This window comes from Trifolium pratense, linkage group LG7, assembly GCF_020283565.1.
Source record: "Trifolium pratense cultivar HEN17-A07 linkage group LG7, ARS_RC_1.1, whole genome shotgun sequence".
Taxonomy (NCBI): domain Eukaryota; kingdom Viridiplantae; phylum Streptophyta; class Magnoliopsida; order Fabales; family Fabaceae; genus Trifolium; species Trifolium pratense.
Genome location: NC_060065.1, coordinates 20867365 through 20881810, shown reverse-complemented (window position 1 = coordinate 20881810; position 14446 = coordinate 20867365). Strand labels below are relative to the sequence as shown.

Genomic DNA, 14446 nt, shown 5'->3' with positions numbered 1-14446 from the left:
AGGCTATACATGAGCTTTAGCTGAATGATATCCCATCCAAAATTAGCTTATTTTGTTGGAGGTTGTTACAAAACAAATTGGCAACACATGAACATTTTTTGCCAAGGGAATTCTCACTGGTTTTGTCGATCAATCCTGCATTTTTTGTTTCAATGTAAAAGAGAGTTGTGATCATTTATTTTTTTTCTTGTCCCTTAGCTAGAAGTGTGTGGAATGACATTCATTCATGGATGGGCACAAACACAATTTCTCATGAAACTGGCTGGACACATTTTTTGGCTTTTGGAGATTTTCTTAAGCAAAGTAGGTATAAGAAAGTTAGGCACCTCATCTGGTGCACAACAACATGGAGTATTTGATTCTTGAGAAACAACATTATTTTCAAAGGAGAAGTTATTAACCTGGATGTTTTGTTGACAAACATTAAGTTCTTCTCCTGGTTGTGGTTCATTAATAGGAGAAGACATAATACTTGTTATATTTATTACAATTGGTGCACTAATCCCCTAACTTGTTTAGAAAGCATTTGATGCTCTTTTGCATATGAGATACTTATTTGCATCAAGGACCGAGGAAGAACTTGCCACAAAGTATCAAGAACTGGTGAAAATAGGAAGATGTCTCCCCCTTGATTCCACAGATGAATCTACTGTTGTTCAAAGAGATGTCAGTCCTTTTCTTATAGTTGGACATCAATCAGCTCGTCGACCTATTGTTCGTCATCGTGCAGGTGTGGGTAATCAAAATCATGATGTTGGGAAAACACATTAACTCTACGTATCCTAAACAGTGAAGTATTTTTTTTTTAGTGCATCCCAAATCTATTAAAAATAAAGCATGCCCTATGAGATGTGCATGAAACATTGCTGGATGATAACATGATGTGATGTGCATGAAGCATTGGTGATTCTAGTGGTCAGGAATAGACTTGAAGTTTTATTATTTGAAGAATTTTATGGTTGTATTATGTGTTTTATGTTTGATGAACTTATGAACTTTATTTCAATATCGTTGTATTTTATATTTGATGAACTTAATTTCAATATGGTTGTATTATGTATTTGATGAACTTATGAAAATTGTATTTTAGATTTGATTTCAATATGGTTGTATTATGTATTTGATGAATTTATGGGAAAATAGATGTATTTTGTATTTCTTGTATATTGGGAAAAAATAATAGCATGAAAATACATCGGAAAAAATGCAATGTAAAACCGATCAAAGTATCCAAACCAAATCAAACCAAATCGATGAGTTGGGTTCGAATTCATTTTTGAAAAACACTAAAAATCGAATCAAACCGAACCAAACGAGGGTTCATTGGTTCGGACATTGGATTCACTCAAAATCGATCCAAACTAGTCCAATTACACCCACTATAGTCGTGATACATGAATACAAATATGAAAACATGACTGTTACAAAAGTTTTTCAATGTGTTAAGGCTGATATGATTGTGAAACACATTTTGTACTTAAGGACTGAGGAAGCCCTTTCAACTCGATACATGAAATTATTGAATGACAAAAAATGCACAGCTCTACATAATTCTATAGTAGGCCTGCATTTGGATCTCAATCTCTTCGAGGACCTGTTGGTAGTAATGGTGTTGGATCTTCAGTGAAAAAGAGTGGTGGTGCTAGCCTAGCAATGGGAAAAAGACTAGGAGTGGACTTAACAATGAAGATCATAGATTTGATCTAGCTGGGACATTTGGTAGTAATGTTGTTGGACCTTTAGTGAAAAATAGTGGTGGTGTTGGCAATGAGAAAAAGACTAGGAGTGGACTTAACAATAAAGATCATAGGATCTAGCTAGAGCATTTGGTAGTAATCGTGTTGGACCTTCAGTTAAAAAGAGTGTTGGTGTTGGGAATGGGAAAAAGACTGGGAGTGGACTTAGCAACGAAGATCATGCTATACCTGATTTAGTTGGAGCATTTTTGTAGTCATGGTGATTAACCTTCAGTGAAAAAGAGTGGTGCTGCTAGGAATGAGAAAACGACTTGGAGTGGACTTAACAATGAACCTAATCTAGTTGGAGTATCATAAGTGGTTTTTGACTGTCTTGCTAAGAAACTTGGAATAAAGATATGAAGAACATCTTTTCAAAAAAGAACGATGAGGAGTGAAGATATTCTGAAAAGGTATAACTAGCCTATAATAAGCTCTCTTGATATTCTGAACACTAAAGATGAGTGCTTTTAATTTGTAATTTTATGATGTGGATATTAGCTTGATATTCTTGTTCTAGTTGTGAATAATAACAAACTCCATTGAGATTCTTCTATTAAAAAAAAAGAATATTTTATCCACATAGATTTGTTGTTTTGTTTTTTTGTTTTGTTTTTTGTTTTTTAAGTTGTCGTCTTAGTGCGGCGTTGTATGTGTCGTCGTCTTGTGCAACGTTTGTTGGTTTTTCATTTCAATATGGTGTTTCGTTGAGTCAAATTGACATAACCACATCAACTTATTATAGATTTAATGAAGACTTAGACGTCAACGTTGCAGATCTGGAAGTATGAATATTCCGGTTACTTTTATTTTGTCATATTGCAGATCCGGATTGAGTAAATCAAGTTGACCCGATCAAATTCACCCAATCCAACCCAAAAAAATGGGTTGGGTTGGGTAATTGGGTGGATATGGATTTCAAAAATGAAAAACCCATTAAAAAAAAATTAGGTTCCAGGTAAAACCGGATCCAACCCAAAAAACCACCGACCCACTAGCGCTTTGGTTTTTTGATTTTTTTTTATGAAAATATCCTACTCAACCCGGAAATTAGTGGATTTATCCTACTCGGCCCAATATTGCAACGGGTGGTTATTTTAATATACCGAATCCAGAATACCCTATGTGGTTCGATTTTGGTTTTGGCAAAACCCAACCCAATCTAACCCACGTACACCCCTACGGTCTTGCTATGATTATATATATATATATATATATATATATATATATATATATATATATATATATATATATATATATATATATATATATATATATATATATATATATATATATATATATATACCAATGGTTCAATACTCTAATTTTCAAAACTCATTTTCGTCAATTTTTTTTTCTTTTCCAAATTTCATTAAAAAAGAAATGTTCAAGGTTCAGTACTCTAATTCTCAAAACAAGTTAAAGCTCAAGGTTCAGTACTCTAATTTCCAAAATAAGTTGTATGTGTTTATATTTTAAATGGCAAACACATTACTCTTCCGTACTTCACAATCTCAAAGCATTCTCTATCCATTTTTTTAATCTTCGCCATAAATAATGAGAATGTCCCACACTTAAGAATAACCGTCATTGTTAAAAAAATATTTTTTGAGTTACCCCTGCAATGTCAAGATTCTTTGCGTTACCCCCCTGGCTTAACAAGTGAGCATATGACATGGAAGAATCTTGACGTGGCATGACACGTGGAAATTAATTAATTTTTTATTTATTTTTAATTGTCAACTCATTAATTAATGTGGGTTTTTAATTAAAAAAATGAAAAAAAAACTTAAAAGTTGTTATATTTTTATGAACTTACTTAAAAGAAAGTTTTGTTTTGTTTTTTTTGACTAAAAGTTGTTATTATATATAAAAAAAAAAATTCTTATATATATATATATATAATAACTAATAATAGAGTAACAAAAAAAAAACGAAGATGAAAAAAAACTAATAATAATAATAGTAACCAAAAAACTAATAATAACTAATATTAATAGAGTAACCAAAAAAAAAAAACTGCAATCACATATTTTAACTAATATAACAAAAAAAAAAAAAAACTGCAATCACATATTTTAACTAATAATAATATTAGTTATTATTATTATTATTAGTTTTTTGGTTACTATTATTATTATTAGTTTTTTAATCATCTTCGTTTTTTTTTTGGTTACTCTATTATTAGTTATTATATATATATATATAAGAATTTTTTTTTATATATATAATAACAACTTTTAGTCAAAAAAAAAAACAAAACTTTCTTTTAAGTAAGTTCATAAAAATATAACAACTTTTAAGTTTTTTTTTCTCATTTTTTTAATTAAAAACCCACATTAATTAATGAGTTGGCAATTAAAAATAAATAAAAAATAAATTAATTTCCACGTGTCATGCCACGTCAAGATTCTTCCATGTCATATGCCCACTTGTTAAGCTAGGGGGGTAACGCAAAGAATCTTGACATTGCAGGGGATAATCTCAAAAAAATATTTTGCAGGGGGTAACGCAAAACTCGTCTATTTTGCAGGGGGTATAACACTATTTTTTCTTCACCATTTATAACTCTAGCCGCTAGAAGAATTTGTTTCTATATATTTTTTTTTGTTAAGTAGAGTGTTCATAATTCGAATTATGACTTTTGTATATAAAATATGACGTCTTATTATCTGAATTACATTCACGGCAACATTTTATCTCATAAAATTAACTAGGAGTTAATATGTTTCATTATTTACGAGACTCGCTGAGTTATGTCTATTGCCCTCAATTTTTGTATATATATATATATAATTTAATAAAGAGATATATTGAATGGATGAAAGCCAAACCTGCTTTGTCTAGATAAGGGAGAGATAAGTTTTAATTAAATTACCAATATTCGATAAGAAAAAAAAAAATTACCAATGAATAAAATGGGGTATATTTTAATTAAAAAAATAAATAATTGAATTTGATAAAACCTAGATTTCATTCCAATTACGATTTCGATTTGTACTTCCAAAATCTGAAAACACATTAACACGTTTGATTGTGTTGAAAATCCAAAGAACACAAACATATAAAACAAACAAAAAACATCATCATTCTTTCTTCTCTCTCAGTTGTGAATTGTGTCTATTACCTTGTTGATTGATTCATTCATCAAATCACACACCGAGAGAGAAACAAAACCAAGTTCTGTGGCTATGGCAGAAACAGATCAACTACCAGAAGGAACATTACAGAACGTTCTAGACCAAGATTCTCTCAAGTGGGTTTTCGTTGGTGGCAAAGGTGGTGTTGGTAAAACAACATGCAGTTCTATTCTCTCTATTCTTCTCGCTTCTGTTCGTTCTTCTGTTCTCATCATCTCAACCGACCCTGCTCATAATCTCAGCGATGCTTTTCAACAACGCTTCACAAAAGTCCCTACTTTGGTTAATGGTTTCTCCAATCTTTATGCCATGGTTAACTCTCATCACTCTTTCACAAACCCCTTTTGTTAATTTTCAATCTTTTGTTGGAAATTTTGTTTCTTGTGGAGAATAATTGAACCCCTTTTATTTATTTTTTATGAATTTCAACATGCCCCTTTTGTCAATTTTCAATTTTTGTATTCCAAAAGTGTTAAATTTTGTTTTTTTGTGGAGAATTATTGAACCCCTTTATTTATTTTGGATTGATTTGTTTCATTTTGTTGTGATTATCCCTTTTGTAGGAGGTGGATCCTACCGTTGAGCATGAGGATATGGGTGGTAATGATGGGATGGATAATTTGTTCAATGAGCTAGCTGGTGCAATTCCTGGAATTGATGAGGCCATGAGCTTTGCTGAGATGTTGAAGTAAGGATACTGTTACCTGTAATCTCATTGAACATAGTTTTTTCTGCTGATTTTTGAGTTAGTTTTCGAGGTATGTGAATGTGATGTTTATAATAGAATAGACTGATTTAGTTTGGAGAAAAATGTGGAGAGGGGATAGGGGTGAAACTTTTGGGAATTGAGACATTTCAGTAAATTTGAGTTAAAGATGGATGATGATAATTGTATGTAATAGTTTCAGAACTTGTTTGTTGGCTGTTATCGGAACTTTTCAAAAAAAGTATGTCGATTAGGTTAATATGTTTTTTTTAACCATATCTTTGGTTTGTCAATTTTTTCATGTAAGCTACACATTTCCTTATTGAATGAATCCTATTATGCTTATGAATATGATACCTGCTGTCCTGCACTTTCCGGTTGCCTCTGTGATTGCTTCCTCCGTAGTTGTACTTATATTAGCTGGTTCTTGTTGATCTTTACTTTTTTACCCTAGGCAGGCAAGCAAAACAAATTATTTTAAGACGTCGCAGCATAAACTTGTGAAGATAAGTTTTCAAAGAGCGAAAATAAAACTATTAATCGTTATTTGTTGCTTGTTATCTGGAGCCTTTAGATTAGTCTTGACGTTATTTAAGTATTTCTTTAAGTGATAACAAAATAGCCTTTGATGAGTATCAATATCATATTTCCAAACCAAGTTATCACGGTGAGTTAATCATATTGGTATCCGGGGGTGGCAGACAGCTTAGTCATATGTCATAGAGAATTGATTACTTGTGGGAAATTATGATGCCAGGAATTGTAAATTAGTCTACACACAAAATAATAGTGTAGTTAAAAAATTCCTATTGCTTGAGTAAAAGTTGATTTGAAGTAATCATATTGATTTCCTATGATTGATTCAACTAGAAATCCATTAACCAAGTATGTGATACTCCCATTTGGATATTGAAACGTTGCTTTTCAGCTTAACTCTTATATTCTTTGGCATGTTTTTGACTATGTTCATATGTTGTCTATAATGCCATGTGTTAAGAATCATGGAATCGAAGGGATAAAAATCATAAATGTCGGCAAGATAGAGTGCATAAGAGTATTCATGAGGAAAATACCCATAGGAATTCATATTGAATGAATATAGATTGATAAAAGAATGAGTAAAATCTACAATGGAGTAGCTTATTTATAGAACCTATTTGGAGTAACTAACTCCCTAACTAACTTTCTAACCTCCTAACCAACTTGGTAATCTATCCACTAACTTTAGTTGATTAACTAACTATCTATATTCTTAACACCATGATCATGCGCTATAGCGGTTCCACAGAGAAGCTTAGGGCTCTGCTGCGATGGAATTTCAGTGCCACCTGTGGCTAACAACAGTTTGCAATACCCTGTTTGCCCTCTGATATTTTTCGTTTTAAGTTTATTAAGGGTCTGTTTGGTCATTTCGCAATATTTTTTTTGAAGAAGCTAAATTAGCCCACTGCCCACCCAAATTGGCACTAGAGAGAATCAAACCTGAGATCTTAAGGAGGAGCACACTCCCAGGTCCCAAGCCAATACCACCAGACCAACCCAAGTGGGTTTCATTTTGCAATATTATGTTAACCACCAGTACTGTACTACTCTTCCCACTCTCATCCAAGTCAAAGCACACCACCTTTGATCTACCTCTTCATTTCAAGTGAAATGATGAACCATTTTCATGATGATGCACAACCGAGCGCCTTCCCTCTCTGTTTGTGGAGACGACAGAAACTTCATCTGCGACATTCTATTGCTTTGTTTTGCCCCTTTTCTTTGTCGTTTTCGTTTCTATGATAGTTGAAATGAGACCAGTATCCTTTTCTCTTCGTTTCTTGTTTTGGTGAGGCTATTTTAAGTAGTGGTTAAGTTATATTACGTTTTTATATTTAATGTTAATCATATAATAGAAGTTATATTAGGTTTTTTATTCTTATTGTGCATGCAAGGAAGCTCTGTTCTTGTTCTTCTCCTTCCTCCTTTTCCGTGCGAAGCCATCTGTTTCTACTACTTTTTCTGCATCTGAATCCTTCTGTTCTTCTAGTTTTCTACTTTTGTGATTCACTGTTCGTTCCTCTTCCCTCTGCGAAATAGTCAACATCGACACTGTCATCTAATTTGATTTTTTTATTAAAGTACAAAAAGTTAAGTTTTCTTCTGCATCTGATTTTTATTTAGTAGTTTGTTTTTTGGCTCGATTAGTAGTCAAGTTATGTTGGGTTTAGAGTTGTTTTTATTGTCTGAAGGTTTTGTTATTATTAATGTAAGTTAATTATAATTGTTAAGTATGAGTACCGCTTTAATTCGGTGTATTTTGCTATTTTTGAGTACTTATGTATCTTGTTGGGATATATGTTTAGTCAGTATACTATTTTTTAGTCTTCGCAATAGAGGCTATCCCACTATAGCAATTTTGGGGTCCGGTGCTTTGCACCATTATCTGAGATTAACAACATAGGTTTTTTTATCTGTATTTTTTCTTTTCTTTTTCAGATTGGTGCAGACAATGGATTATTCTGTTATTGTATTTGATACTGCTCCCACCGGTCATACACTTAGACTGTTGCAATTCCCAACAGTTTTAGAGAAGGGTCTTGCAAAAGTGATGTCTTTGAAAAATAAATTTGGGGGTTTGTTTACCCAGGTATGCATTTAAGGCTCAGACTTTTTGCATCACATGATATTTTCTATAATAGTTTGAAGTTGACTAGGTTCTGTTTCAATATATATATATATATATATATATATATATATATATATATATATATATATATATATATATATATATATATATATATATATATATATATATATATATATATATAAACTGTTATTTTCAACCGGTGTTGTCTAATATCGGGTATAGCGGTGTTATGGCGTAACAAAATTTGAACAAATTGCTATTGTTCTACACACAATTTAGTACAAAGTTTTGTCAAGTAGTGGCCATAGGGGCGCTATAGCATTGTAACTTAGCCGGATTTGAACAACCTGCTATTTTCTGCGATTGACAACACGTTTTCATCTAAAAAATAATAATTAACCTATTGTCTGCAATGACTGTATGAATCATCAATTGTTTTGGTTCTCCTGTTCTGGACAACATTTGCATTATTCTTGTGATTTAATTATTCTTCTACATGATTTGTGGCAATGTTTGACAATTCGTGAGATTGTATGTGTTTGGTTCATGTTTTCTTTTGTAATTGGCAACTTTTCTTAACTTTCATCATCACAGATGACTCGCATGTTTGGCATGGGTGATGATTTTGGTGAAGATGCACTCCTTGGGAAGCTTGAAGGAATGAAGGATGTAATTGAACAAGTTAATCGGCAATTCAAAGATCCAGTAAGAATTTCATCTAATTTCTGTTTTGTAATGTTTTGGAAATTATAATATGTTGTTTATTCTTTCATTGAATTGTGGCTTATATTCGTGCCAATAAATAAACTTCAGTTTTATTTTTAATTTTTTTCTTCATATACTCAATCCGTAGATTTGTATATTCATAAAAAATGACCGTATAATTGTTTGTATCTTTATTCACAGGACATGACAACCTTTGTCTGTGTTTGCATTCCCGAATTCCTCTCGCTTTATGAAACAGAAAGATTGGTTCAAGAACTCACAAAGTTTGAGATCGACACACACAATATCATCATTAATCAAGTCATCTTCGACGATGAAGGTAATGTGCTAGTTATATCCGTGACATTTGTCACTTTGCATTTTCTTATTAATTTTGACAGCAAATCTGTTTTTTTTACTTCAGATGTTGAATCCAAGTTACTTAAAGCAAGAATGAAAATGCAACAGAAGTATTTGGATCAGTTTTACATGTTGTATGATGACTTTAACATTACTAAGCTTCCACTTCTTCCACAAGAGGTCAGTTTTCGTGTTCTTGATATTCAGAGTCCATGTTATCAACTATGTTGTTAATTGCGCGCTATAGCAGCATAGTGTTTTGGCGAGGCTCTCCACCGCTACGACATGGGGCCGCGAAGCGCTATTGAGTAGTACTAGTAACACACTATCTGAAACTCCTTTCGACACTTCAATATTGGTTGAAATTTAATTTGGTCCCTCTAATTTATTTGGATCTTTCTCTATGCGGAGTACTCATTCCCGAAACGGTACGACCCCTTCATGAATTCCAACCAATAACAGAAAATGTTGGAAGTCCGAGAAGTCAGAGAGTGTGTTGCTAGTACTTCTCTTCCTACATACGTAATAAATAATTACAAAATTGCATGTTTCTGTCGTGTTGATGTTAATTTTGTTAATTATTTGTAATAACCATTGAAACAGCGCGAGTAGTTTTGTTTACTTTCATAAGTTACTATTATGTTTGTATCAGTCGTTAATCAGTAATGCAAATTGACAGGTTACTGGTGTTGAAGCGCTGAGATCATTTTCAAGACATTTTAAGACACCATATCAATCGATATGCAGTAGTGATCAAGTAGAGAGGTTAGAGAATAGAATAACAGCGCTACAACGTCAGTTAAAAGAGGCTGAAGAAGAATTGGAGAAAGTCAAAAGGGGGAAGCAAAGGGCTTGATTCATTGCTTCTATTCATTTGAATAATGCTGCCATTATTGTATGCCCTTTTTGTTCACATTTTATTTTTTGAAGTCTACAAACTTATAAAGCATCATCTTCTTTTCTATTTTGGGATGCTAATAGAAGTTCATTCTCTATATGGTTCTATTTTAATTAATGTAGCTTTTTCTCATGTAAACCAAAAAGGAAAGGATAAAATTTGTGAGGGTAGTCTTTATTTGTTTGAAGAATATTCTTTACTTGTATCTTTCAGATTATGAGTTGGATCATTTTTTGAATATTCTTTCCATGTTTCTTTTCAACTTTCCTAGTTAAGGTAAATGTGAAACATTATGAAATGTCCAATAGTTGGACATGAGAAAGCTATGGACCAGGATTCTGTGCAGCCAACGACTGCATTCAGTGTTGCAGTCACGCATTTCTGACTGTCTGATTTTGATCGTACGGTCCATGATAAAAGCATATTTTGAACCGATGTGTGACTGCACGACTGCATGCTGTTTAACTGCACAGGATTCAGGTTCAAAAGCTCTAGATGTCATTTTAAGTGGGGATTTCCGTGGAGACTGTGCCATTTGCGGTAAAACAATTGGCAAGAGATGTAAGTGAAAAGTGAAAGGGATGTTGCCTTGTTGTGTCATCTTCAACTGTTTTCCTTGGTCATTTTGACATCAAATGTGACTCTTTCCTGTTCAAGTGCATGTCCTATAATCCATGAGAGCTGGGTCCATCCCAAATTCTTAAGGCAGAAAATGCTAGTGGAAAGGAAAAGATACATAATCATGGAACTTCAAATTAATTGTGTATAGAGATACCTTATTAGTACCTTGTTAATGTCTTTCATAGATTAATGCAGTTTTCAAATAATATTAGAAAAATGATCATGCTAATAAGTGTCTTAAAAACATTGTTTAAGGATTCTATAAAAAGAAATTATCAAAGTCAAAAACTCTGTCAAAGTAATAATTACATGATTTTTTTCAATGTAAAGTTATTTCTTTTAGTTCTTTAAACAATGTCTTAAAAGGTTTAGTTCCTTAAACAATGCCCCAAAGGCATTTGTTTGTATTATTTTTAGAAAAATAAAGAAGTTTAAATTAAAAATCATTGTGTTTTTGTACCCCACAAAAAAAATAATTGTGTTTTAACGAATTTTTTTTTCCCTATTAATAAGAAGAAAATTAATTGTTTTAACTTTATTTTCGAATTACTTTTGCCGTTTCTCTTTACTTGCTCTTTTGTAATAAAAAAAAATGTTCTTATATTATTCAAGATAGCTTATATGAGATGGCGTGAGTCTCTTCTACCTTAAACAAAGTCTTAGATTCGATCTTTAACTTGAACATGCAGTAGCGTTAAACCGAGTTTGCCGTCAAAATTACTCCAACAAGAATTAAAAGATTAGTTTCTACAGGTGTACATAGAAATATCTGATTTATGCAAACAAAGTTTTTTCCACTATATTTCTTTTTATATTTTGTTCTCTTATTGTTTTTTTTTTTTTATTATCAAAAGTAGAACAAGTTAATTTATAATGATATACTTAATAACTAATATATCCTTTAATTAGTTTACGCCACCTCCGTACCTTCAGCCATATATATAACAAAATAAGCTTAACTTATTGTGTAAAAAACAAAATGAATAATCTATTTAAAGAAAAAAATCTTATAGTGTATGTCATATTCAAAGACTTACATGCCTTAGCTATCACGAGTTCTTATGAGAATGGTTCCTTGACAATGAATGCTTTGGAAGAGTGTTTTTTCTTTTTTGTCATTAACCGTTATAGTAACACAAATCTATCAGAGACATGAATTATGTAGCTAGTACTCCAACCGACATGTACTTTCATAAATAGAAATATAATATAACGTTTATTCATAAATAAATGTATCTATCTATTACATTATTTCGTGATATTTAGCATTTTTCTTATTTTTATTTTTGAATGAATATTTAAGAGTATCTAATTAAAAACCAAACATTTATTTAAGCGAGTGCTCCTTAGATGGACCTGATTATAGAGGTCCATGCTAAAGAGTAGCATCAATGCTACATAATTAAGATCATACGACTATTAACAAATAATGTCGGAAAAATCTCGTAATTAATATACTTAACTAACATCTTCACAATAAAAAATATCTATTTCAAAAACCAATTGAGATTATGTATCGTCCTCTACCGTGTTTTATCAACTTTGGTTTTCGATTTAATTTCAACAATTTGTATCAACTTCGATTCACTATATATCTATTATTTTTAAATATATTGGAGATGTGTCCACATCGATAGTTCGTTCATCGAACGGGATTATCTCACATGAAGAATTCATGTGGGAATTAGATATACTTTCCTCTCTACAAAATTATCAAATTATATTTTTGGCCCTATAAAATAAATTTAATTGTTATTGTCTACAAAGTATCTTCGAATAATTTTTTACTGATATACTTGAAACATTATAAAAAATTCATCCGAAAATAATAAGCTAAAAATTTGATTTTAAGATTTTTATTAGTTTTATCTTGGTTTTTTTACATTTTAAAATATACTAAATTTTTGTAAAGAAATTTTTTATAATGTTCTAAGTACGTTGGAAATTAAAAAATAATTCAAAATTTAAGAAGTTTAGAAACATGAAAATTTCAAAAGCTGGGTGCATGAAAATTTTGTAGAAATAAAAACATTTTTTTTAAAGAAAAACATATCTATCCCCAAAAACAATATCTATCATAATTTTTAAGAATAATTATAACCAAATTTACTAAATTATTTGTACAAAAGAATCATTTTTTTTTCTTTCACCACTAGTTTTAATATTGTTCGGACTGAAGGGAATCGAACCGTGATTCTCTCTAACCAAGTTCAGCGCCAATCACCAAACCAACTAAAAGAATCAAATTATTTTGTTGATATAGAAATAGAACATATGGTTGCAATTTTCATATATCTTAATTAATTTCCACAACTATATATTACAAAGATGATGATCGACACCTAGAATTGAAGGTAAATTATTCCTACTCTAACAACAATATACAAGAAGCAAATTCCAAGAAAGTACACACAACAAAGAAAACTAATTCTAGCTATATATGATGATTTGAAGGTGTAATCTTGATAACAAGGCCAGGGAAGACATCATCAGGATCATGTATATGAGGATTATTCTCAACAATAAAAGGATCATTACACTTATCACTAATTGTGTTAAGTGTTTCACCTTCACCAACCACATACATTTCATCACAATATGGTTTATTTGACATGAAATGGTTGCTCCCTATGATGTTGTGATCATTATTATTTTGAATCATAGATGAGCTTTCTCTAAATATGGTTAGAAGTATGAGGGATACAAGAATAATAGCACAATACCATGAAGCTGCATCAACTATGTCTTTTGAGCATAAGATTAGTCCCTTTCTTGAGTTGAAAGTAGCCATGATATGATCAAGAAATCAAAGAGAGAAAGATTGATGAGAAAAAAGAGTGGTTTGGAAAGTTTTTATAAAGAAAAAATGATGGAGCATGATGTGTGTGAAGATCAGTTTTGGCGGTTACTAAGAAAAGGGAGTTGAGGTGGAGAAAGAAATGGGGAAGATGGCATGTTTACATCAATCACATTCTTTTTTCTTGGCTAAACTAACCTTCTTGCTACTTATCTTTTAAGTTTTAATATAATATTTTTTTTATTTGTATAAAGAATGTTTGTTACTTAGATTTGGACCTATATAATTTTGCAAACCACTAAAAGAAAATGTTAACATGGACCATAACTACACGAATTTAATTTATATGCACCGTTAGTGTAAAGTTATTTTGCACATGCGTTCAATAATATACCGACACATCGTGTATGGTAATTAAAAACACATGATGTGTCACATTCATTAAATGATGTGACAACGCGTCATTGGATGTATGTGTAAAAAATATTTACACCGACAGTGCACAACAATTAAACTCTAACTACGCATGTTAAGGAAGTATATGTAGAAATTATTTCGTTAAAACTTGTACATTTTTATTTTTAAGCATTAAATTCCTTATATTACTAAATGTATAATTTCTATATTAAAGGCTCGTTTGACGCAGTTTTTTTATAGAGCTTATCTAAATAGCTTATGCAATATAAATTATGTTTTATGCTATTTTATAAGTTCATACTAGTGAAAATTGAAATTTTATAAGCTATTTTATCATAAACTACCTTGACAAACTTATAATAATATATAAAAATTGCATAAACTGTTTGCATAAGCTCTAAAAAAAATTGGGTCAAACAGTGCCATAAGATACC

At 31.2% G+C, this 14446-nt stretch overlaps 2 protein-coding genes across 2 annotated transcripts; one reads left to right on the top strand and one right to left on the bottom strand.

Annotated features, from left to right (window-relative positions):
- The first annotated feature begins 4690 nt into the window (after window positions 1-4690).
- On the top strand, window positions 4691-10382 carry LOC123897897 (ATPase GET3A). The gene is made up of 7 exons (XM_045948714.1): window positions 4691-5188; window positions 5440-5564; window positions 8064-8214; window positions 8809-8919; window positions 9121-9259; window positions 9344-9459; window positions 9959-10382. Exons 1-7 carry the CDS (start codon window positions 4928-4930, stop codon window positions 10133-10135), a joined length of 1080 nt encoding a protein of 359 aa, XP_045804670.1. The 5' UTR covers window positions 4691-4927; the 3' UTR covers window positions 10136-10382.
- Window positions 10383-13232: 2850 nt separating this feature from the next.
- Window positions 13233-13589, bottom strand: LOC123896032. The gene has a single exon (XM_045946484.1). The coding sequence runs from the start codon at window positions 13587-13589 to the stop codon at window positions 13233-13235; it is 357 nt and encodes a 118-aa protein (XP_045802440.1).
- Between the last annotated feature and the right edge of the window lie 857 nt (window positions 13590-14446).

What these genes read in the sequence shown, in the direction of transcription:
- LOC123897897 (XM_045948714.1), top strand. Translation starts at nt 4,928, where the DNA reads ATGGCAGAAACAGATCAACTACCAGAAGGAACATTACAGAACGTTCTA. An exon ending in AGCTTTGCTGAGATGTTGAA is followed by an intron (nt 5,565 to 8,063) that starts GTAAGGATACTG and finishes TTTCTTTTTCAG; the next exon opens with ATTGGTGCAGACAATGGATT. An exon ending in TTCCACTTCTTCCACAAGAG is followed by an intron (nt 9,460 to 9,958) that starts GTCAGTTTTCGT and finishes GCAAATTGACAG; the next exon opens with GTTACTGGTGTTGAAGCGCT.
- LOC123896032 (XM_045946484.1), bottom strand. Translation starts at nt 13,589, where the DNA reads ATGGCTACTTTCAACTCAAGAAAGGGACTAATCTTATGCTCAAAAGAC.